Source organism: Zootoca vivipara, chromosome 1 (assembly GCF_963506605.1).
Source record: "Zootoca vivipara chromosome 1, rZooViv1.1, whole genome shotgun sequence".
Classification (NCBI taxonomy): Eukaryota; Metazoa; Chordata; class Lepidosauria; order Squamata; family Lacertidae; genus Zootoca; species Zootoca vivipara.
The window spans coordinates 87557572-87580303 of record NC_083276.1 but is presented as its reverse complement, the minus strand read 5'-3'; the positions used below and the strand labels follow the sequence as shown (position 1 = coordinate 87580303).

Sequence of the window (22732 nt, the reverse complement as noted above, 5' to 3'; positions counted from 1 at the left end):
AATGTTTCTCTGGGATAAAAGTACCATATCATTGGCATAACACAGAACTGAAAATTGTTGGCCACTGAGCCTGACAAGGAAATATAAGCATCATGGTTAAGCACCAAAACTGCATAATATGTAACATGGCTCAACACTTCCTAGTCTTAGGTAAAAGGTAAAGGTAAAGGGACCCCTGACCATTAGGTCCAGTCGTGACCGACTCTGGGGTTGCGCACTCATCTCGCATTATTGGCCGAGGGAGCCGGCGTATAGCTTCCAGGTCATGTGGCCAGCATGACAAAGCCGCTTCTGGCACACCAGAGCAGCACATGGAAACGCCGTTTACCTTCCCGCTGTAGCGGTTCCTTTTTATCTACTTGCATTTTAACGTGCTTTCGAACTGCTAGGTTGGCAGGAGCTGGGACCAAACAACAGGAGCTCACCCCGTCACAGGGATTCGAACCACCGACCTTCTGATCAGCAAGCCCTAGGCTCAGTGGTTTAACCACAGCGCCACCTGGGTCCCTAGGTCTTAGGTATGTGCATGCAACTCCTCTCATCACTTTTTCTTGGAAGCCTATGGCCAGGGGAAAAACTGGATCAGAAGCATTACATAAGGGTCTGGAATCAATAGGACCACTGTTCTTAGCATGGCTGAGTCTTCACTGAAGGCGTCCAATTTGAGGCACCAAGAGGAGTTAGAGGAAAGAGAGACATTGAGATGATTTACGGGTGGTTTTTGTACAGAATATTTTTATTCAGTGCTTTCAGATATCCAAACCTTTACTGTGTACTTGTTACAAACATACAGTATACAAAAAATAGTTTCCTTAGCTGAGCATTATTCTGAAGTCATTTTTAAGCTGTTCAATAAAAATTGAAAGCATTACCCATGAAATACCACACATAAATTATAAAGGTCAAGTCCATTTATAACACTTTGCTTCACTCATCTATCTCGTCTTCTTACAGTAAGACAGAGAAGCCTAATGCACTCTCCTTGTGCTATTTCCTAAAGCGTTTGAAAAGGGGATGGACGTGTTTATTCGAGGAGGCCCTGTTTCGTGAGGCTTGGAATTCCATGTAAACTGTATCATCTGCTCCAGACATAGAGCTCATTGTGCCATAGTGCCGGGAAACCTAGAAGGAGAGAGGGTGAGAATTTTAGTGAAGTCTACTGTCTAAGGCAGAGCCTGCAACCCTTTTTCACACAGGCGTCTCAACTGAGTGGAGTATGTCTACATTTGAACAGCTGCTGCCATGTGGAAGTGGAGAGGCCAGGACCAGCAGAAAGTGCAATGTCAGGGTAGCAATGTCTGTTCTACATATGAAACCCCTACATTCATATGACGTGTGAACAGGATTTGTGATAGTTACACACACACACGTTTTATTTTCAGAGCTAGGTTGTGTCCCCTCATAATCCTTCACCACCTGTATCATGAGAGACACGCCCTCCTTTTGTTCTTTCTTGCAGGATGGACAGGAATGGGGGAAATAACTTTCTACTTCCTTTCATAGAATCATAAAGTTGGAAGAGACCACAAGGGCCATCCAGTCCAACCCCCTGCCAAGCAGGAAACACCATCAAAGCATTCTTGACATATGCCTGTCAAGCCTCTGCTTAAAGACCTCCAAAGAAGGAGACTCCACCACATTCCTTGGCAGCAAATTCCACTGCCGAACAGCTCTTACTGTCAGGAAGTTCTTCCTAATGTTTAGGTGAAATCTTCTTTCTTGAAGTTTGAATCCATTGCTCCGTGTCCACTTCTCTGGAGCAGCAGAAAACAATCTTTCTCCCTCCTCCATATGACATCCTTTCATATATTTGAACATGGCTATCATATCACCCCTTAACCTTCTCTTTTCCAGGCTTTCCTCTCATTCAACATGGAAGCGGCTGCCACTAAGCAGGTAGAGGCTGGGCCACTTCCCTTGGGCGGCGGGTGTGATGAGTGGCGTTGAACACTAAATTCCTCTTTGCTCCACATCAAACTTGAGTGGCTACCATGATATCCACTTGCCTGAGACGACTTCGAGCCGTACTCTCCTGCAACCACCTCTTCCTCAGCATCCATATCTGATGCTTGCAAAACCTTTTGGAGGAGCTGCTGCTGATCTTCCTTGGATGAAAACATAAGCTCTTCCTCCTCCATACCTGCAAGTTTAGTGATCACCTGAGACACAGGAAGGAAGGGAGATGTTACTTTCCTCAGTACTCATAGACAGAAATTAACTACACCCCTCATAGTGAAGCTTATGGATGCGGCCCTGTACTGTCATTTGCAGGGTGACTATTTCACAATCTGAGGAAATAATGGGCTGGGGTGATACAGTGTTTAGCAGAAGAATCCTTGACTGGGCTGGCTGAGACTGCTGGAAGTTGTAGTACAACATCTGAAGGGAACTATTTTGGCTATCCCTGCATTACGGAATTGGACTAAGACTGGGGAGTGCCAAAGTTCAAATTCCCACCTTTATATCTTTATGAGCAACACAGAACCAGAGGTAATAAAGTTAGTGCAAAGTTACTGTGTTTCTAAGTTGCGGCGTTGTTGATCCACAGAACACTCAGGTGCCAGTCACTGTAAAAAATATTGCAAGTTATTAGGGGACAACATTACCTTAAAGCTGTAGCCTTGATCTACTAGAAACCGTTGACGTTTGGTTGAGTATGCCATTTCTTGAGTGTCTTGGGATACCAGGGAATAAAAGAAGGCATTGTACTCTTCTGCAACCATTCCTAGAAAAGTAGGAGCACGTCAGGACACCATGAAACAAACATTTTGTAGTTATCTTACTGCCATGTCAGCAGCCTGCAATCACTGATAACTAAGCAAACCACCAGCTGCCAATTCAAAAGCTGCAGTTAGGCAAAGAAAAAGAGCTCCCCTCAGATGGGCAAAAGTCCCAAGTCCCAGGAAGTGTTTCTTCTCTAGAGCGATTTTGGCCTTAAATGGTAAGCTTGGACTTTGAAGTCACCTTATTTTGCTATTGTATTGTATTGTACTGTTTTAATTAGGGTTTTGTAGTAATTTTGGATTATGTGGAATGCTTTATCTGAGTGGATGTGGTAACCAAGTAATTTCGTTGTTCCCGCAAGGGGACAATGACAATAAAGACATCTAATTTCAGCTCATAGCACTCTGGTCTCTCCAAGTCAACTGGGCAGTAGCCAGGTTTCCTTCTGCCACACTCCATTCAGAGTTTGCAGTAATTGCAGAATCATACCCTTCTGATGCGTAATGCACAAAGAATATTTCGCATCAACCAACATATGCAGGTGAAACTCAGAAAATTAGAATATTGTTGAAAAGTGCATTTATTTCAGTAATGCAACTTAAAAGGTGAAATCAATATATGAGATAGGTGCATGACATGCAAAGCAAGATATGTCAAGCCTTTATTTGTTGTAATTGTAATTATTTGTCGTCATGCGTTATAAATGGAATGTAATTAATGAAATGTTATGCGTTATAAATGGAATGGAATTAATGAAATGTACTGTAATAGCAATGTTTATTTTTGTTTATTTCTATATTATTGCAACTATTTGTTTTATTACTGTGGAATTTCCAAAATAAATCATTTGTAAAAATTAATAAAAATAATAAGTTGCATTACAGAAATAAATACACTTTTTGACGATATTCTAATTTTCCAAGTTTCACCTGTACATGTCATATATGAAATCAGTGGTATTTGTTTCTATGTTCTACATACCCAATATTTCATTTGAGTGGCTAGGATTATATTAGGATACGAGGTACACCCAAGCTATAAACCAAAGACACAACTCCGTTAGAATTCGCTCTATAAGATCATGTAAAGCAAGCTAAAATACAACCTTCTACTATAAGTAGTAAAATTCAGCTATTTGGTGTTAGCAACTATTCTTATGTTTCATATTTATTCTTGTTTCCTTTCCCCCTAGCAATGCCTTCATTTGAAAGAAACACACACACACGTCAATGTAGGCAGGAATTTTTCATTCCATCCACTTACTTCCCATTATCCCTATGTTTGAACACTGGATAATTCTAATCTCCCCCAATCCAATGATATCTGTCGGTAAGAGCATGAGACTCTTAATCTCAGGGAAGTGGGTTTGAGCCCCACGTTGGGCAGCAGATTCTTGCATTGCAGGGGGCTATACTAGATGACCCTTGGGGTCCCTTCCAAACCTACGATTCTAAGAGTCGGGTGCCATTACTGCCAACAGCACACTGCCACATCCATAGAGCCCTTTGCTGGTCAAGGTGTTAAAAATAAAATGATCAGCAGTGCAGCAGGAAGCATGTTCATCCAAACCCCAAATCCTATGCAAAGATCCTACGTAGTACAAAGCAACAGACACACCTTAGAACTCTAACACAGCTGCCTTGGAAGTTCAGAAAGAACAATTAGAACAGAGACCTTGAGCACAAGGTCTGCGAAAGTGTGTCTTTACAAGACATGCAAAATGCTAATGCCAAGTGTCATGTGAGGAGCGATTAGGCAAGAAAGACAAAGGGAAAGATGGCCCCCTACTGCAGCACGTTTTAGAACAGGGGTCCAATCGCCTTCTCAATCCGGCCCATGGACAGTCCGGGAATCAGCATGTTTTTACATGAGTAGAATGTGTCCTTTTATTTAAAATGCATCTCTGGGGTATTTGTGGGGCATAGGAATTCGTTCTTTTTTTTTCCAAAATATAATCCGCCCCCCCACAAGGTCTGAGGGACAGTGGACCGGCCCCCTGCTGAAAAAGTTTGCTGACCCCTGTTTTAGAACTACCCATGAATTTTGTTTTAACCTGTGACCTCGAGCTGACAGTGACAAACTAGCACAATGGCAGATTGTACATGCTTAGTCAGCTGCATGAGTTGACTTATGTAACTGTCATGCTTGAGTGTCCCATTAAAATAGAAGACTTTCAGGGGCGCCGGCCTTGAGTTACCTTTCTTGGCTCTCAGCACTCGACCCAACCTTTGAGCCTCCTGCCTTCGAGACCCGCCGTGGGACGAAATCTGAATGAGGACATTGGCCTCTGGCAGATCAAAGGACGTGTCTCCTACCTACAATACAGACACAACCTCTTAACAAATGTGTTGTTTCCAGCATTGAAAATAAAAACAAGCAACTCTTTTAACGAGCGACGCGGATTTGTGGGTTACCGTAAAACAAATAAATAATTCTGACAACATTATAGCAGTTTCACAGGCTGCTCAAAATAAGCCGTGTAACTAGCAGATTGCTTTCCATTACCTTTGAAATAAAGATGGTGTTGATTTTGGGGTTATGTTTGAAATTCTGTAGGATCTGCATTCTTTCCCCCTGTGCTGTAGGCCCATATATATAGGGTCTAAATAAATAAATAAAAGGACACAAAAAAATGTGATGAGCTGGTGTCGCCTTCTGTCCCCTGGACTCAAGTACGTGGAACAGGCATTACGAAGACTCGAAAACCATGAGAATTTCAAAATAAATCTGTTTCGCATATTTTTCACATTCCATTCAGAATACAAAAAACACTTTGCTTTCCTTGCAGCATTCTTTGCCGACTGCACTGAGGACCCACCCGCCTGAAGATAAACCCATTCTTCCAGACACCCCTTCCAAAGAAATAAATCCAGACAGTTGTAAATGTTATCCGATTGATGTGTGCCTCCCGACTCAACAGATCAAAGGGCTGAATTTATCTGCTAATCCTACATGAAAGGATAGCAGCAGCTGTTAAAATAAAAAAGGTGTTTTCTTTTGTTAAATTCACTGAGTTAGCACATTAGCAGCTGTGGCCTCCCTTCCCACTCGCGTCCTTGCATCATCACCATCACCATCATCATTATTTATTTATACACTCTGGGCGGCTTCCAACAAAGATTAAAATACATTAAAATATCACAGATTAAAAACTTCCCTAAACAGGGCTGCCTTTAGGTGTTTTCTAAATGTCAGGTAGTTGTTTATCTCCTTGACCTCTGATGGGAGGACGTTCCACAGGGCGGGCGCCACTACCGAAAAGGCCCTCTGCCTGGTTCCCTGTAGCTTTGCTTCTTGCAGTGAGGGAACTACCAGAAGGCCCTCGGCGCTGGATCTCAGTGTCCGGGCTAAACGATGGGGGTGGAGACGCTCCTTCAGGTATACAGGACCGAGGCTGTTTAGGGCTTTAAAGGTCAGCACCAACACTTTAAATTGTGCTCAGAAGCGTACTGGGAGTCAATGTAGGTTTCTTAGGACCGGTGTTATGTGGTCTCAGCGGCCACTCCCAGTCACCAGTCTAGCTGCCGCATTCTGGATTAATTGCAGTTTCTGGGTCACCTTCAAAGGTAGCCCCACGTAGAGCACATTGCAGTAGTCCAAGCGGGAGATACCTAGAGCATGCACCACTCTGGAGAGACAGTCAGTAGGCAGGTAGGGTCTCAGCCTGCGTACCAGATGGAGCTGGTAGACAGCCGCCCTGGACACAGAATTAACCTGTGGCTCCATGGACAGCTGTGAGTCCAAAATGACTCCCAGGCTGCGCACCTGGTCCTTCAGGGGCACAGTGACCCCATTCAGGACCAGGGAGTCCCCCACACCCGCCCGCCCCCTGTCCCCCCAAAACAGTACTTTTGTCTTGTCAGGATTCAACCTCAATCTGTTAGCCGCCATCCATCCTCCAACCGCCTCCAGGCACTCACACAGGACCTTCACTGGTTCTGATTTAAAAGAGAGATAGAGTTGGGTGTCATCCGCATACTGATGAACACCCAGCCCAAACCCCCTGATGATCTCTCCCAGCGGCTTCATATAGATATTAAAAAGCATGGGGGAGAGGACGGAACCCTGAGGCACCCCACAAGTGAGAGCCCAGGGGTCTGAACACTCTTCCTCCAACACCACTTTCTGAACACGGCCCAGGAAGAAGGAGCGGAACCACTGTATGACAGTCCCCCCAGCTCCCAACAAGCTGCCCCTGTGGATTAATTTTTTTTAGGAGCGGTTGTCCCTGCACCCTTTGTGACAGAGTACCCAGGTTGCTGACCCTAAGAGACTGTTAAGGCTTTACAGCAGTAAAACCATCTAGGGAGGAAGAAATGTCTTGTTTACTTGGCCAAAAAGAAGAGGAAACCACACAAAAGAGCAGGCATATCTTTTTTACAAAAACCAAAGGGGAGAGAGAGAGAGAGAGAGAGAGAGAGAGAGAGAGAGAGAGAGAGAGAGAGAGAGAGAGAGAGAGAAGGAAATATACAATACATCTGAGAGAATATACGGATTTCAGTTTCTTGGTAGATTCAGATTCACACTGGCCAGGTTCACATACAATGCCAAACAATGCTTAAGACTATGCAGATTTGTTGTCTAGCTCTCTCCAGGCAATGTATGAGTTGCAAACCATAGAGCTGACTTTGGTTCCAGGTGGTGGTTTGTCTGGAAGAGAGCTAAACCACAAACCATAGTTCAAACAACATACCAAGTGAAACCATGGCCTGACATAGTAGCCAGGTGGCTGGTGCAGGGAAGGAGAATGGAGGCTTCAATCTCTGCTCTTTGCTTGTTCATGCTAAACCATGGCTCGGCTTAGCATGACTTGAGAGTGAGGGCACAGTATCTCCCAGCTACCATAAGCATTTTCCCAGTTTTGTGCAGTAATGAGCACCACTTGACACAGTACTTCTACAGTTCCTTAGACAGCATTTTTGTACCTGTACATGAAACAGTATTCCCTGTCCTGAGGCAAAGAGGAAAGGTGATTTTTAAATTTCTTTTTTTGCCCATAGGAACGCATTAATTAAATTTCAATGCATTCCTATGGGAAACCGCGATTCGCAAGATGAATTTTTCGCAAAACAAATTTGTCTTGCAAGTCACCATCAGATCGCAAGATGCATTCGTCTTGCGAAAAATTCGTCTTGCAGGGCATTCGACTTGTGAGGTACCACTGTAATGATAGTTTATCATTAAAGGAATGAGCTGAAGTAAAGCTGAGGCTCTTGTGCTTTTGCTCTCCCTTCTGTTTTTTATTAACTGCATCTTGTCATTACATCTGAACTTGAGCAAGCTGTGGTTAATCTTAACTACGGTTTTGGAATCAAGTCAGCTTCAAATGATGGGTTAGGACCCAAGTTGTCTTGGTTTCAGCTTGTCCACATGCAAAAGCTTCCGTCTCCTCCTCGCAGCTGTGCCAGAAGAGAACGCAATCCAGAGCCTCACCGCAACTCACTCCAATAATAATAATAAACCACAGTTTTTCTTTATGTCTTAATGAAACCAATTGGACATCTAGCCTAGTATTGTCTACTTTGATGGTGGCTCTACGGGGACTTGATTTCTTCTGCATCATCTGGTCCCTGATATTTTTAAGTGGTGATGTCAGCGACTGAATCTGAACTTTCCAAATGTAAAGCATGTTACTATGACTGAACTACGGCTCCTCCCTAAACGTATCTAATGTGACTTACTGTATTTGAATCAAAGTTTCCAACTTTCCTCACAATTCTCCACATAAGATAAACCCCTTTTTAGACGTCTAGAGCAGGATTTTCAACCTGGGAGTAGTTAAAGCAACATTAAACAAGTTCTTTTGCTCTCTCTTGAGCAACAGCACTTTTGTCCAGTCAAGCCCCACACCGTTGAACATTTCTTAATAAAAGAAATTTCATTTTGTTCAGTTGAAAGTTTATGTAGGTATCCAGTTCTGCTCCTGCAGAAGAGCCCAGAGCTCCGACTGACAGGGAGCAGAAGTGAGAGGAGGCATTCAAAGTCTCGGCCTCCAGTCCACCACTCCTAGGCTTCATTGCTTTTTTGGGGGGGGGGGAGGTCAACGCCATAAGCTGGTCTGTGACCGTAAGAATAAATTCATTCATTCAAGGTCAACACCTGGCCTGAAATCAGGTATTTATCCCACACTTCATGGCTTCCTGGTGCGCTTCTTGTGCTGTTGAATTGGTGAAGTACTTTGTGAGGCCCTCAGTTCCTCCAGCCCAGGGGAAGGCACCTTTAAAGGTCCGGACTCTGGCTCTGTAGGCCCTGGTACTGTGGGAACTGGCTCTGTGTGCTCCATTCACAAAGGGTGTTGGAAAAAAATCTCTTAATTAGAATACAATTTTCACATATGATCCAAGAATTGAACCCTTCCTCCAAATATTGCTTCTGCAAATTGTATAGATGTTTATAACCTCTTGCTCCCCATCACTATAGTTTGTTTTTTTAAGAGGAAGGAGAATTAACAGAAAAACCAAATGCCATTTTGACAGCACTGGGAAAAGACTGAGTCAGTGCTGTTCATCATGCCATTTTACTGTGGATATGAAACATATGGGTGAGCATAACACATATCTTCAAGTTTACCCTTCATTCAATACTTACTTGCCCAGCCTAACTGCATACTCCTTCAAAGCAAACACATTGTCTGCAAAGACTATGATTTTGTCATTCCTTCGCTCGTGAAACTTAATCAGGAACTGGCAAGCCCTGAATTTGTTTGGGTTCATTGTATAGAGCAATATCCTCTTCTTTGTTTTTATAGCCACATACTCTCTGTAGAACTCAGGAGACATTGGGCACCATACCTAAGTTTAAGCCAAATAAAACAAAGTTAGATTCCAGTCAGGATATTTCTGTAATGTATTTCTCAGAAGAGAACTATGAGTCTATAAGTCATGCTGTATGATAAAAAGCGACTACACAGCACCTCAACAAGAGGAGATATTCACAATTTTAAAAGGATGTTTGTGAATTTTTAAAAGGAAACCTAAAAAGAGGAAGGAAGATTATTCACTGCATCCCCCGGACAACATAACACAATGCATTGTGTCTAATGCAGCACTTGTAAAAGGGAAATTTTCTCTCTGCTTCACGCTGCAGCCCCCCGCTCCCCACCCCAAGTCCTTTAGTGAGGGTCAAGAATAAATAGGGAGAGGGAAAATCAGAGAAAATTGGTAGAGGCAGCTTGTTTAAATGGGAGCCAAACCTAGCGTGAGCCGAGGATGGATGACTCACCTGTGCATTCCTCTCTCACTGTTTCCTTTCAACACATGAAGCAATGCTTAACCAAAATAAGAGAAATGTGTGGTCTCATACTCCCCCCCCCCAATATGGGGTGGAGTACTTTTAGTGATATTTCTAGGTTTGGGTACTTTAAAGCCTCTGGGTCACCCTGCCAGCTTATCCAGTATTCTCTTTTTAAAATAAATGTTATTTTCCATTTTTCAAAAGTTGACAAATACACACCTTGCAAACACATACCTCCAATACAATTGCATATTTGACTTCCCTCACCCAGTCTTTTGTGGTTCCTTTTCTAATTAGGATTGTATAACACTGCATTTTCCACTTTACTCCATTTTTTGGTTATTCTTCCATTTATCTTAGTACAATTTTAACTGCTTGGTTTAAATGAATCCTACTAATGAATTCACTTGTATGCCAGAATTTTTCAAATATTCTACAAATTTTCCCCACTCTTTAAGACCCCCCCCCCAGTTTCTTATTACACCTGCCAGTTTTGCCATTTGAGTATAATCCATCAATTTAATCAGCCGCTCTTCCTTAGTTGGTACAGCATCTTCTTCCCTCTTCTAGGCAAATACCATTCTGGCTGCACTTCATCCAGTATTCTCACCCTTATGAGCAGTAAACCTTGTGCAGCACTTCCTGCCATCCATCTCTCTGGTTTCAAGTTAACAAAGAAATAGTTCAGCTCATATGCCCCAAACACAGCGTTGCCTGATCATGCAACGGGCACTGCCCTCTGCTGTTGCTGAGGAGAACTGAGCGTTTCAAAGCAGACTGGTTATTTCACATAGTAAAAATGGGTTAACTCAAAAGGCAACTTTCTGAGAGAGGATTTTTATACACTGTCTATTTGCAAGACGAAAGCTCTCTTCAGGCATTCTCCTTCTGAGCTAAGCAAATGCTGAGGGGGGACACACAGAGATGAACATATTAGTTTCCCCCCTCCAGCAAATTAAGTAGGGACAGTAGCATACTCATCACTGCTGCTACCCTCCACCTTGTTTTTTTTAACTTAGAAGATGAATACCAGAAAAGGGCTTTAGTAAGGCAAATACCGTATATTCTGGCATATAAGACGACCCCCAATTTTTCAGTTAAAATATAGTGTTTGGGATATACTCGCCGTATAAGAAATACGACCCGGCATATAAGACGACCCCCAACTTTTGAGAAGATTTTCCTGGGTTAAAAAGTAGTCTCATACGCAGGAATATACAGTATATGTAAAAATCCACTGTAAGCAAGCAATTGCTCCTGAGTGCTTAAGACTTTTGTATTTGTAGCATCTTCATTTTTGAGCTGCGTAGCAACAGCTGAAAAGTTAACAGATTTAATACTGGGAAAACTCCCCGTGATTTGTGTTACTCCTGTTTCCCGATTTTAAATTCCATGATAGAGGAAAACTCACTGCAGGAAAAGAGCACCATAACCCATGGACATATACCCAATGATAGACATTTCAGAGTTTTAGGTTAGAAAAAAAAGAAATTGATCCACACAAAAAAAGCATTTCTATGGCTACTCTGAATGTTTAAGAACATAATCCAGGGAAGAGCAACAGCTTTAAGGAGCAAGGTATAATTTACCTCAGCACACTGGACTTTTGCAATATAGCCATTGTTCTGCAGCTCCATCCAATTGGCTTCATACAGTTTAGGCCCAATGAGGAAATTCAAGTCTACGATTTTGTCGTCTTCTCTGACGAGAGTAGCTGTCAGCCCAAGCTTGCAATGGGCTTGAACAATGGTCAGCACACGCCTGAACATTTTTGCTGAAGAATCACAGAAGAAAAGATTATGCTTTGATTTCAAAAAGGGGAATTTATAAAGGCATTCAAGCAGGAGCGCCACATTTATTTTTAGAGCTGTAAGTAACATGAAATGGCTTAGGCAAAAATATGCCTATTTCAAAGAGCTACATTAGATTGGAATCTTCTTCTTCTTTTAACCAGGTGGGTTTAGTTTGACTCTAGTCTTATTTTTAAGCTCTGCAAGCATTAATCAAATCAAAGGTAAGCAGCCTCTTTATAATTTTTGAAGTTGAGAAAACAAGGGACAACCTAAAAGATGGGAATTAAATCTGCCATGCTTAGAATTCCAGGCTGCAATTCTATATATACTTCCCTGACTGCAGGTCTGTTAAACTTAGTAGGATATACTTCCAAGTAAATATACACAGACCACGTCCTTAGTATATTAGTTGCTTAATAAAAGAAGAAATCTCAGTTGCAAAATCATATCATTGGGGGGGGGGGGAGAGTCCATCCTAGTATGGAAAAGCGAGCACATTATAATAATTTTTAAAATAAACAGAATAATATTGAGTTTAGTAAGAAAAGGTATGCTTTATTTTTTAATTCAGGAGGGTTTGAAGACTCAATTACTGTATTTTAGTGAGATGGTTTGTGATTCCACCCACCCCTAGTCCCGCATTTTAGAGATGAAATCTCCAAGTTTTGCAGTACGTTTAGCCCATGTCTAAATCTAAATGTCATATAGTGAACCATACTGGGTTTTCACTCCCTCTCCGCTTAAGAATAATGAAAAGAGAGGCTACAAAGCAATCATAGTCAAGTAGTAGGCATTACAAAAAACGCAGCTCCTACTTGTTTTGAGAAAGCTCACAAACCAGTTTTAAGGACAACTAGCAGCACTGCAATATGCTCCACCTGTGTTAGGGTTCCGAAACATATATTAATTTTTGAAGCCAGATGACAGCACACGTCACCATTACAGAATGACACAACTGGGAATGCCATAGTTCACTACAACTGTACCTTGGATCCCGAATGCCCTGGAACTAGGAAGTTTCAGCTCCCGAACGCCACAAAACCAGAAGTGACTGTTCCAGTTTGGGAACGTTCTTTTGGAACCCGAACGTCCGACGGGGCTTCCGATTGGCCGCAAGAGCTTCCTGCAGCCAATCGGAAGCCACACTTTGGTTTCCAAACGTTTTGGAAGTCGAACGGACTTCCGGAATGGATTCCATTCGACTTCCAAGGTAACTGTAGTGCTGGATTTAAGACTGGGGCAAATGGGATTGTTCACAGACATGGGCCCGGCTTGTTTACCAGGTATGGTGTGCACTTCGTCGAGGATCATAAGGCCCCACTCTTGACTCTTCAGCCATTCCATTACTTTTTCTGCCTCCCACGACCTCTTGGTTGTGTGCCCCAACATGGAGTAAGTGCTGATAGCGATGGAGCAGCCAATTGGCTTGTCTTTGGCATCAGAAGTAAATCGGCATATCTGGCTGTCGTCTATGGTGGACCACATTTTGAACTGGGCTTTCCACTGCTCTACAGAGACGGCGGAATTGCCCAGAATCAGGCACCGCTTGCGCACCGTGCAGGCAGCTGTTACTCCTACAAGTGACTTGCCAGCACCTGAAGTGGACAAAAAGACAGGAAGTTGTCAAAAATGTGCCTGAAACGCACCACAGCTCAAGGCGCAGTAGGATCCAGAATAGACTTGTGTTTGATTCAAGGAGTCCTCAAAGAAGAACCAGCATGGAATAATGTCCTCCCAGTGAGTGAGGGAGGGCAGGATCCATGCTGGGGCCTGAGCTTAACTGGGGAAAATAGGGCTGGAAAATGGAAACATTGCTGTATGATACTGTGCTACAGTTAAAAAATGGGGGGGGGGCAGCAGGGGACAAAGAAGGGAGAGTGGTGGACAGGTGGCGAAAGAGTGGGAATAGGGTGAGGAGTAACAATGAGTTGTTTTCTGATTAAGATGGTCTGAAACTGGAACGTTTTATGGAGCTGGTTGATACATCTGGGAGACCCGGAGTCCAGGGGAAGGGGGGTAGAATTAGACAAATGTGGTTAAATGTATGATAGAAGAAATAACATTTGAATGTAAGAAAAAAAAGGGGTATAAAATGTGAGGCTAAAGGAAGAATAAGAGATGGGTGGGAAAATAAAGTTAGATTTGGATTAATTAATGAATTATAGGTTGAGGATAGTCAATGTCTTTTTGTTTCTTTGAGTAGATTAGAACTGGTTGGGAAATAATGGAAAAATTGTGTCAGAATGATTTAAGATGACAAAAGAAAATTGCTTAATTTAGATTTAATAAATGGACCCAGTGTGGGGGGAATTGAGGAAGTCCACAATGTCAAGTTAATGTAATGAACTGATATGTTTTTGCTTTTTTTCCCCTTTTCCCTTTTTTTGATTATGTTTTATTGTTTTTTGTTTTTGTTTCTGTGTTAAAATGTTTGAAAATTAATAAATATTATTTGGGGAGGGGGGAGGATCCAGAATAGAAAGCGCACAAGACCCCAGAGAGCTGTGTTCTATCAAGAGAACATCTAATAAAACGGTCATATGAAAAAGCACTTGTGATGCATGTCCTGCCTGTCACGCAAATATGAAAAAGTTTAGCTGGCACATCTGGCCCCGGTAATGCTCTTAAGACAAATGCAGATGCAAGTTGTTGGATAAGCTGCTCCAAGAGGAATGGAAAGAGAAATTCACAAGCACAAGAAATATATATCCATAAAAGTTCAGATTAGTGATTGCTCTCCAGCAAAATAAACACTCTCGTTCAATACCCTGTGACGAAGCCTAAGCCAAAATCAGAGAATTTGAGAAAGCTTTTTAACTTTAGCCCAGCCAACTCACCGCAAGGTAGGACAATAACACCGGATCTAGCACGGCCATTCCCAAACATTTTTCTCAAACTCTTCTCCTGGTATGGTCGGAGGACAGCTGTCGGCTTCAAGTCTATATTAATATCAGGATTCACCGAATCATTTCTGAAGTCATATTCAGCCAGTAGAGGGTATTCCAGATGGATACATCGCTTCTGAAGCTCTTCAATCATTTCCTTAAAAAAGAAGCAGGAGGAAAATCTTTTTTCCCCTCATTTTGCTACTCTGCTATTCGCTGGGAGCTTCAGCTACAATCTTCCTGTAAAGCTTGAAAGAAGAATGTCAGGTTGCTAGATCTGAAGCTTTTAATGTTTGACTAGGTGTTTGGAGGCTGCCTAGGGTGGCTGGGGCAGCCCATCAAGAAAGGAGGGGAATAATAATAATAATTATTATTATTATTATTATTTAGCACACAAACACGCTGCAACGCTTTGGGTATCATTGACAAATCTGAAAATGTTTCTCACATTTTATGAGCCACAACAAGAAAATAAAGTCTCTCTTTTAAAAAATCACTCCTATGCTTTAATTTTCTAGCATATGTTTACATCTTGATTTTAGAGTTTAGAGCTCCAGCTGACAGGGGATGCAGAAAGCACTTACTACAGTTTTAATATCGAATTTTCATCCTGATCACCTTCTCAGGCTGAGTGCACATGAACATAAGGTAACATATACTCTACTCAGGTTATTCAGGAGAAAATTCCTAATTTGCCCTTGAAACAAGAGTAGTGAACATACAGCCTTCCATATGTTGCTGGACTTCAAGTCCCATCAGCCTCAGCCAGTATGGCCAATGGTTGGGGATCATGGAAGTTGTACTCCAGTTAACACCTCGAGGGCCACAGGTCCCCTATCCCTGCCTGTGAAGGGTCACACTCACTGAAGTCATGAGCTCAATCCAGAACTATTCTCAGCTCTGCTTTCCCAATGGTACAGACAATCATATAATTTCTATTCTATTTCTGTGGAAGGGAAGAGCAGCCACTCCTCCTATCCATGTTTATGAACCGAACTGAGCATGAATTAGGACAGGCACCCCCAAACTTCGACCTTCCAGATGTTTTGGGCTACAATTCCCATCATCCCTGACCACTGGTCCTGTTAGCTAGGGATCATGGGAGTTGTAGGCCAAAACATCTGAAGGGCCGCAGTTTGGGGATGCCTGAATTAGGATAGTCTCTTTGCAACAGAATGTGTAGCCTTGGTTCTTCCTCTGTATAGGTGTTGAAAGTCCATTCAATACACTTTGTCGTGCTAAACCTAAGTTAACGGTTTGCATTAACATGGCCAAGATCCACTTCACCCTATCAGCTGCCAACAAAGCATCATACTGCAACAGAAATCAGTTTCTACGGAACACTTGGTCTTACTGGTTTAAAGGACATTGTTCTGCGGTCACACAAAACTGCCAAAGCATGCAAGTACGACATGCAAAATTGAAGATAACCGAAGGAGAGCAGAACCCACAGACACAACTGAGCCTGGGAGGAAGGAAAATGGCTCTTCAAACTAAGCAGCAAAGGGCTGACAACCACCATGGAGAACCATGTCCCTCCAAGTCGCAAAACTGAATTAATTCATATTCAATATGCTATGGGCAAGGGTATCCTGAACGGGGGTGCCATCAAATTTATGGAGTTGCTTTTTTACCTGCTTCACTTCAAAAGACACAGTTTGGGTTTCCTCCTCCTCCTCTTCATCCTTATCCATTTGTTCGTAAAACTCAAACAAGTCAGCAGGAACACCTGGTTTACCCTGAGCATCTGTCCCTTGCGACGTCGAAGGGCCACTTCCCCCTTCACTGGATTTGACAATCTGAAACAGAAAATCATCAGGCTAGAGGGAAAATGTGGCTAGAAAGAGGCTTAAGTTCTACCAATTAGCTGCCGAGGACCTTGTAAAAGGCAAGCTGTACTCCAATACAGGCTGCAAATAAGCAGAAGCCCCACATCACTGCCATACAGCAGTGAGGAAAGCTGTCAGAAGAAGAGAAGTAGAGGGTCCCAGAGAAACATGTAACCAACATGCCTCATGGCCATCTCTGATACCTCCAAAGGAGTGGGAAACTCAACGGGATGAGAACAGCAGGAAGGTAAGCTTTTCTAAAGCCTCTAGTAAAGAAAGAAGGAGCCGTATTACATAAAAGGTGGTCCAGAATCTCAACGTACAGCTGATTTACTCGTGAATGTTTCAGTGATGAGTTCAGTTTCTTCCCCTTCTGCATTCCTCAGCCGGCAGTCTCTAATAACTGGGTCCTGGAGAAGCTGCTGAATGACTTCAGGGTGGGTGCTTTCTACAAAATACCTAGGAGGTAGAGAAAAGAAGAAGGAATCCTATAGATTTCACAAATGTTAACAACATCTACCACCATTTTACAGAAGGTCTGCCTCCACAGAGCAGGTTGCTCCTCTGTACGACACACTTTGCTAGGATGCTGTGTCATATACCGTACTTTTAGGAGAACTGTGAAGTAATGGCACAGTTTTTAAAGAGGCAGTTTGTTAAGAATATTGCTACTCCAATCACACCGCTTTCTGCAATGGCATTCTATAACAGAAGCTAATTCACTCAAGCAGCACCCCAGCCGAAACTCAGTAATCAGCTATTATTTGGGATTTGGCAATGGGTTGGGAAATAATCCCCTGCAACTCAAAAAAGCAAACACCTGCCTACCTGTTGTGCTTCAGGACCAGCTTTACCTTCCCATAGCTGACTGTACAAAGCTGCAAAACAGTAATATGCATTAGAAACAGAACTCCTGAAGAAATTCAATTTGCATTAGACTCATGGCGAGAGTAATGTTGCAACTTATTTCACAAGATCGCCAACAAGGCAGGCTACATGCCTGAAACATGAAAGAGAACAAAGGCCCCACATTTTCAAAAAGTTAGATTAGACCAGCGTTTCCCAAACTTGGGTCTCCTGCTGTTGTTGGGCTACAACTCCCATCATTTCTAGCTAGCAGGACCAATGGTCAGGGATGATGAGAACTGTAGTCTAAAAACAGCAGGGAACTGGAAACCCTGGCTTAGACCATGGGCAGCCAGGCCCTATCATCCTCAACCATTGGCCATACTGGCAGCAGCTGAAGGGAGTTGTTGAACAACATCTGGAGGGCACCACGTTGGCTACTGGAGATTTAGACAACTCCCATGGCCACATGAATCCTGTGCATCACACAGCAGGTTTCTCCACCTTCGTTCCATGCCATGGCACCTACTGGCAATGAGGCAGTGCTCACTATGTGATGGGTAGAATGCACATGAGAAGTTCTCCTAAATGTTATGTCCAGGGGTGGTAGACAAGACACCGTGGCTTAGCCCCATGATGACCTGATTGCAAACATCCGCTCTCAGCTTTGACCAGAACCAGCTTGCAAAATCCTGGCCGAGATTCACAGCAGCAAGTGGCTGTGCTTTTGCAGGACCCATAGAGCATTGCTCCATTGAGCTACCTATCCACTTCTTCATGATGCCCAATCCTCAGTGTTTAGCTGTGCCCCATTTAAATGAGTGACTTTGGGACTGACAAGTCTCCACCACTCATCTATTGAAGATCATGTTAAGTTGTGCAGCAATGTTCTTGGGCAGCTTCAAGCACAGCAACAGACTGTTGCTTTTGTGTTGTTGTTGTTGTTGTTGTTGTATTATTATTATTATTAGTTTTAAAGTAAAGCAAGCTGATAATGATTAACGGCTTACCTTGATAAACTGAACGATCCCATCTGGCACTCCAGTCTTACTTAGCTTCTGCAAATATTCGGTGATATCATTCGTTTGCAAGCCCACACTGACAGCAGCATAGAGGGAGTAAGCCGTCAACTTGTATTCATGGACATGGGTGGGTCGGCAAACTGGTTCAGCAATGGCAACAAGAAAATCCTGGGCATACCTGTAAACAGGCGAAAAGGCCTCGAGGAAAATATGGCCATCAGGGGCCTACAAAAAAGGCAAGCATCAATGGTAATAATACTTTATATTATCTGTATGTTCATCATTCTTAAAAGAATTTATTTCCCACCCTTTTTTTTAGAATACCAAGGCAGTTCACCAACAAATAAAACCCAACAGCAATGTAAGAAGTATAAATCTGAATATTAAAAAAACTATCCATAATTAAAATTCATAATAACACAATTTCACCCAAAGCCAATTGTGTAGTGGTTGGAGCAGGAATGGGAAGACCCAGGTTCAAATGCCATGAAGCTTCACTTTGGGTGATTTGGGGCCACTATATACTGATGGCCTAGCCTATCTCACATGGTTTCTGTAAGGGCAAATGCACGTTGTAAGCATCCATGCATGCTACCCTGAGCTGTGAGCTCCTTGGAAGAAGGTCGGGGCAGGGGGGATGTCATCACTTAAAAAGAACTCAAAGGTGGTGGTTTTTTAAGGCTATTAAACAGTCTGAAGAAAATACACCTGTGGGATAAATCACTTTTAAGTGTTCTCCTGGAAATGCCGTCCACCACATGGCAGAAGTCCCACTGCACTCTAGGTTGAGACAGCTCACGTCAGTGCAAGAGCATCATAGAAGAAGCACACAGGCTGCAATCTCCTCTCTGGGAACCTCTGTGTTCACACTAAGCCACAGTTTAGCTCAGCATCACATGCAAACCAGCTCAATATAGCCAAATACTTTGATACATTTCCCTTGCTGAAACGTGAGCATTCCAAGTTCATGGAACTTACCACCCACAAGGGGCGTGAGGAATGATCAGCCTTTAAGAGCATCTGGTTCCTGTAGTCTTTTGCTCCATATTCATCTATTTTGTTTGAGGAATCTTCCACCTGCTTCCCTGCTGCCGAGGGAACTGCTTCCTGAGACTCTTTGCCTGAGATATCATATTCTTCTTCGTCTTCTTCCTCATAGTGTCGTTTCTTAGATTTCTTCTTATCTGAAAACCAAGGCCCAAGTGGTTTAAAACATGCCTGCAACTCAGAAAAACGTTTTCATGCTAAACAAATCACAGGCACAGAATTTTACAACACTATACTGTCTGTAGAGGAACCCGTATGGAAGCCTCTCTGTCCTTTCTCTATGAAGAATCTTCAGAAAACCAAAAGTTGCTCCCTAACGGGGGACATTTAGTCCTCAGATCTAACCAGGCCTGACAGGGGTCCCAATTTGACTGGGAAGGCTTTCCCACAAACTACGCCCAGCTACCGCCCCTCACCTGACAGAATATGTGGAGCAGGTTTAGCTGTTTCAGGGCAACTATTAGGATCAGACTTCCCTCACTTTGCATTTGCCTTTCTGTCTCATTGAGAAGGCATATAGGACATTATCAGCCTTCCTGTTATTAGGGCAAAATTAGATTCCCTACAATGAAAATATTTGTAGCAAATGAATGTACTGTATAGCAAATAGCATCATATTCACATATTGAAGGTGACTGTGTAGCCTTAACGTGTTTCATGCTATTATTTTCTACATTCCAAGAAATGTCCATGGAAAAAAAGAGCAAGAGAAAAGACCCAAAACAGAGTGACGTAACTGATTGACAACAGCACACTCATTTGCGTTAAGTAAAATGTGCTTGTGTGCTAAGCACTGATAATGCGTTTCCCTTCAAATGCACACATGTCTGCTTACAACTTCCATGGACTAATGCGTCTCTGAAAGGCACGCCAGACAAGCGTTTTCAAAAAATATTTAGCAAGAGGCACAGACTGGGTTGTTTACACTGCCAACCCACAGTTATGGAGAGAGAAGTATTCATTGGGCAGCAAGAGGAGAACCAAGTCAAATAAACCAAGACAAATTGGCCCTCTAAAGCAGGAATGTCAAACTCAAACACATCACTGAAGGACCAAGCTTCCAATCCAGAAAATTCTCAGGAGTCACACCCCAAACAATCCACCAGTGTTGCTCCAAAGATATGTTCTCTCCATGCTCCTTGACAGCTATACTGTGGTACCTCGGGTTAAGAACTTAATTCGTTCTGGAGGTCCGTTCTTAACCTGAAACTGTTCTTAACCTGAGGTACCACTTTAGCTAATGGGGCCTCCCGCTGCCGCCACTGTGCGATTTCTGTTCTCATCCTGAAGCAAAGTTCTTAACCCAAGGTACTATTTGTGGGTTAGCGGAGTCTGTAACCTGAAGCGTCTGTAATCCTAGGTACCACTGTATTACTAATTTTAATTTAAATGAACCCTAGAAGAGACTAATGCTGAGACATTCAAAACAAAAATAATAAAAAATCCTTACAGTAGCACCTTGGAGATTTTATATTTTTGTTTTGACTACGTCAGACCAACACGGCTACCTACCTGTAGCTGAGACATTCAGTCAGCCCATTCACCCTGCTAAGCTTCCAAACTCTTTAGGACATGAGGCTCTCTGGAGCCTTAGAAAGGCTCTCCAGTCTTAACTGGGTTGATGATAAAACCTGGACACTCCCTGCTGGAAGGGCCTGCATTTTATCACTGAACTCTACTGCCAGTTCCAATCTTCGATTTGGGCCCCTAGTCCTTTTTTTATTCACAAAAGGAGTTGTTTTTGAAAAGCAGTAGGCAACTCATTACTTAGGAGAGCTGAATTTTCAAACCGGAAGGCTCTGCCTAAAACAGGGCTGGGAGCAAGTACAGTACTGTATAGCCTGCCTAACTGTAGATACCAATTTTGTAGCTGCCAGAAAAAAAGACGCCTTTTTACAGCTGCATTCCCCCAAATTAATATGCATGTGTTGAAAAAGACAAAGGCGCCTAAGATAATAAAAGGCATGCTCTCTTTTATTTATCCCGTCATGCATTCTACAGTTCAAAAGAGGTACCGGGGTTCAAATCAAACCCTCCCCAACGAAAGAAAACAGCAGAAACCCCAAGGGCTTCCAGGACTTGGAAATCTCCCTTGCTAGGGATGGGTTGGGAATGAGATCCCTGGGGACCACACGGTCGGGACGATCTCCCTGGGCTCCGCTCCCCTAGCAAGGGAAAAGGCTGCCTCTCCGCCTCCTCACCTCGCTCCTTCTTGCCCATCGGGACGCGGCTTCGGCAGAGTGCGCAACGCCGCTTTCACGCGTCCCTTCCGCGTCCCTTCCCATTCGCTCCGCCGCTTCCGGAGAAGGACAGGGAGCGAATCCGGTTCCTCTCCGCCTTCATAACATGGCCGATCTCGGGGGGCGGGGAAAAAACAGCAACGGGGGATTTGCACGGGAGGGAAAGAAGTGTGCGCCCCCAGGGCTAAAGTTGCCGAGATGGGGCCTCTTTCAGCCTGGAGCCGCTTTTCCAAGTGCCCAGGAAAGATGCGGATTTGCCGGGGAGCCCAGCAGGGCCGACCGTGCCCGTTTGGCAGAAAGGAGGTCGTTGACCGTCGGGTGTCGTAGAATCGTAGAGTTGGAAAGGTACCCCGAGGGTCATCTAGTCCAACCCCCTTGCAATGCAGGAATCTCAGCTGAAGCATCCACGACAGATGCAGCAAAGAGCAGCCCAGAGACTTGTGGCAACTCGCAGGCTAACAGATTTACAGGTGAAACTCAGAAAATTAGAATATCGTCGAAAAGTGCATTTATTTCAGTATTGCAACTTATTAGCAGCCCTGTTTAGGGAAGTTTTTAATCTGTGATATTTTAATGTATTTTGGTATTTGTTGGAAGCCGCCCAAAGTGGCGGGGGAAACCCAGCCAGATGGGCGGGATATAAATAAATAAAAATAATTTATTTTTCTTATAATTTTTACAGATGCTTTCTTTTGGAAATTTCACAGTAATGAAACAAATAGTTACAATAATACAAAAATAAACATCGCTAATACATTTCATTAATTACATTCCATTTACAATTGACCCGCCTAACGACAAATAATTACAACAAATAAAGGCTTGACATACCTTGCTTTGCATGTCATGCATCTATCTCATATATTGGTTTCACCTTTTAAATTGTGTTACTGAAATAAATGCACTTTTTGACAATATTCTAATTTTCCGAGTTTCACCTGTATTAGGCCACCTAAGCATCTGTAGGATAGCCAGTGCCGGATTTACGTACCGTGGTACCTCGACTTACAAAGATGATCCGTTCCGCAGCCGTCTTTGTAAGTCGAAGTTTTTGGATGTCGAAGCGCTGCTATGACGCATGCGCGAAGCGCGATTTCACGCTTCTGCGCATGC

At 43.2% G+C, this 22732-nt stretch overlaps 1 protein-coding gene across 1 annotated transcript; it reads right to left on the bottom strand.

The window, feature by feature from the left end:
- Positions 1-693: 693 nt before the first annotated feature.
- Positions 694-21698, bottom strand: ERCC3 (ERCC excision repair 3, TFIIH core complex helicase subunit). The gene is made up of 15 exons (XM_035128303.2): positions 21581-21698; positions 19311-19516; positions 18321-18557; positions 17293-17342; positions 16788-16923; positions 16270-16434; positions 14588-14792; positions 13031-13345; positions 11547-11731; positions 9313-9515; positions 5230-5326; positions 4922-5039; positions 2607-2725; positions 2007-2159; positions 694-1122 (listed from the first exon to the last, which is right to left on the bottom strand). The coding sequence occupies exons 1-15, from the start codon at positions 21597-21599 to the stop codon at positions 988-990; spliced, it is 2343 nt and encodes a 780-aa protein (XP_034984194.1). The 5' UTR covers positions 21600-21698; the 3' UTR covers positions 694-987.
- Between the last annotated feature and the right edge of the window lie 1034 nt (positions 21699-22732).

Bases quoted from the DNA above. Each gene is read 5' to 3' on its own strand.
- ERCC3 (XM_035128303.2), bottom strand. The intron at 18,558-19,310 runs GTAAGTTCCATG...CCTTTTTTGTAG, and splicing joins CCTCACGCCCCTTGTGGGTG to GCCCCTGATGGCCATATTTT. The intron at 16,924-17,292 runs GTAGGCAGGTGT...TCTACCTCCTAG, and splicing joins CTGGTCCTGAAGCACAACAG to GTATTTTGTAGAAAGCACCC.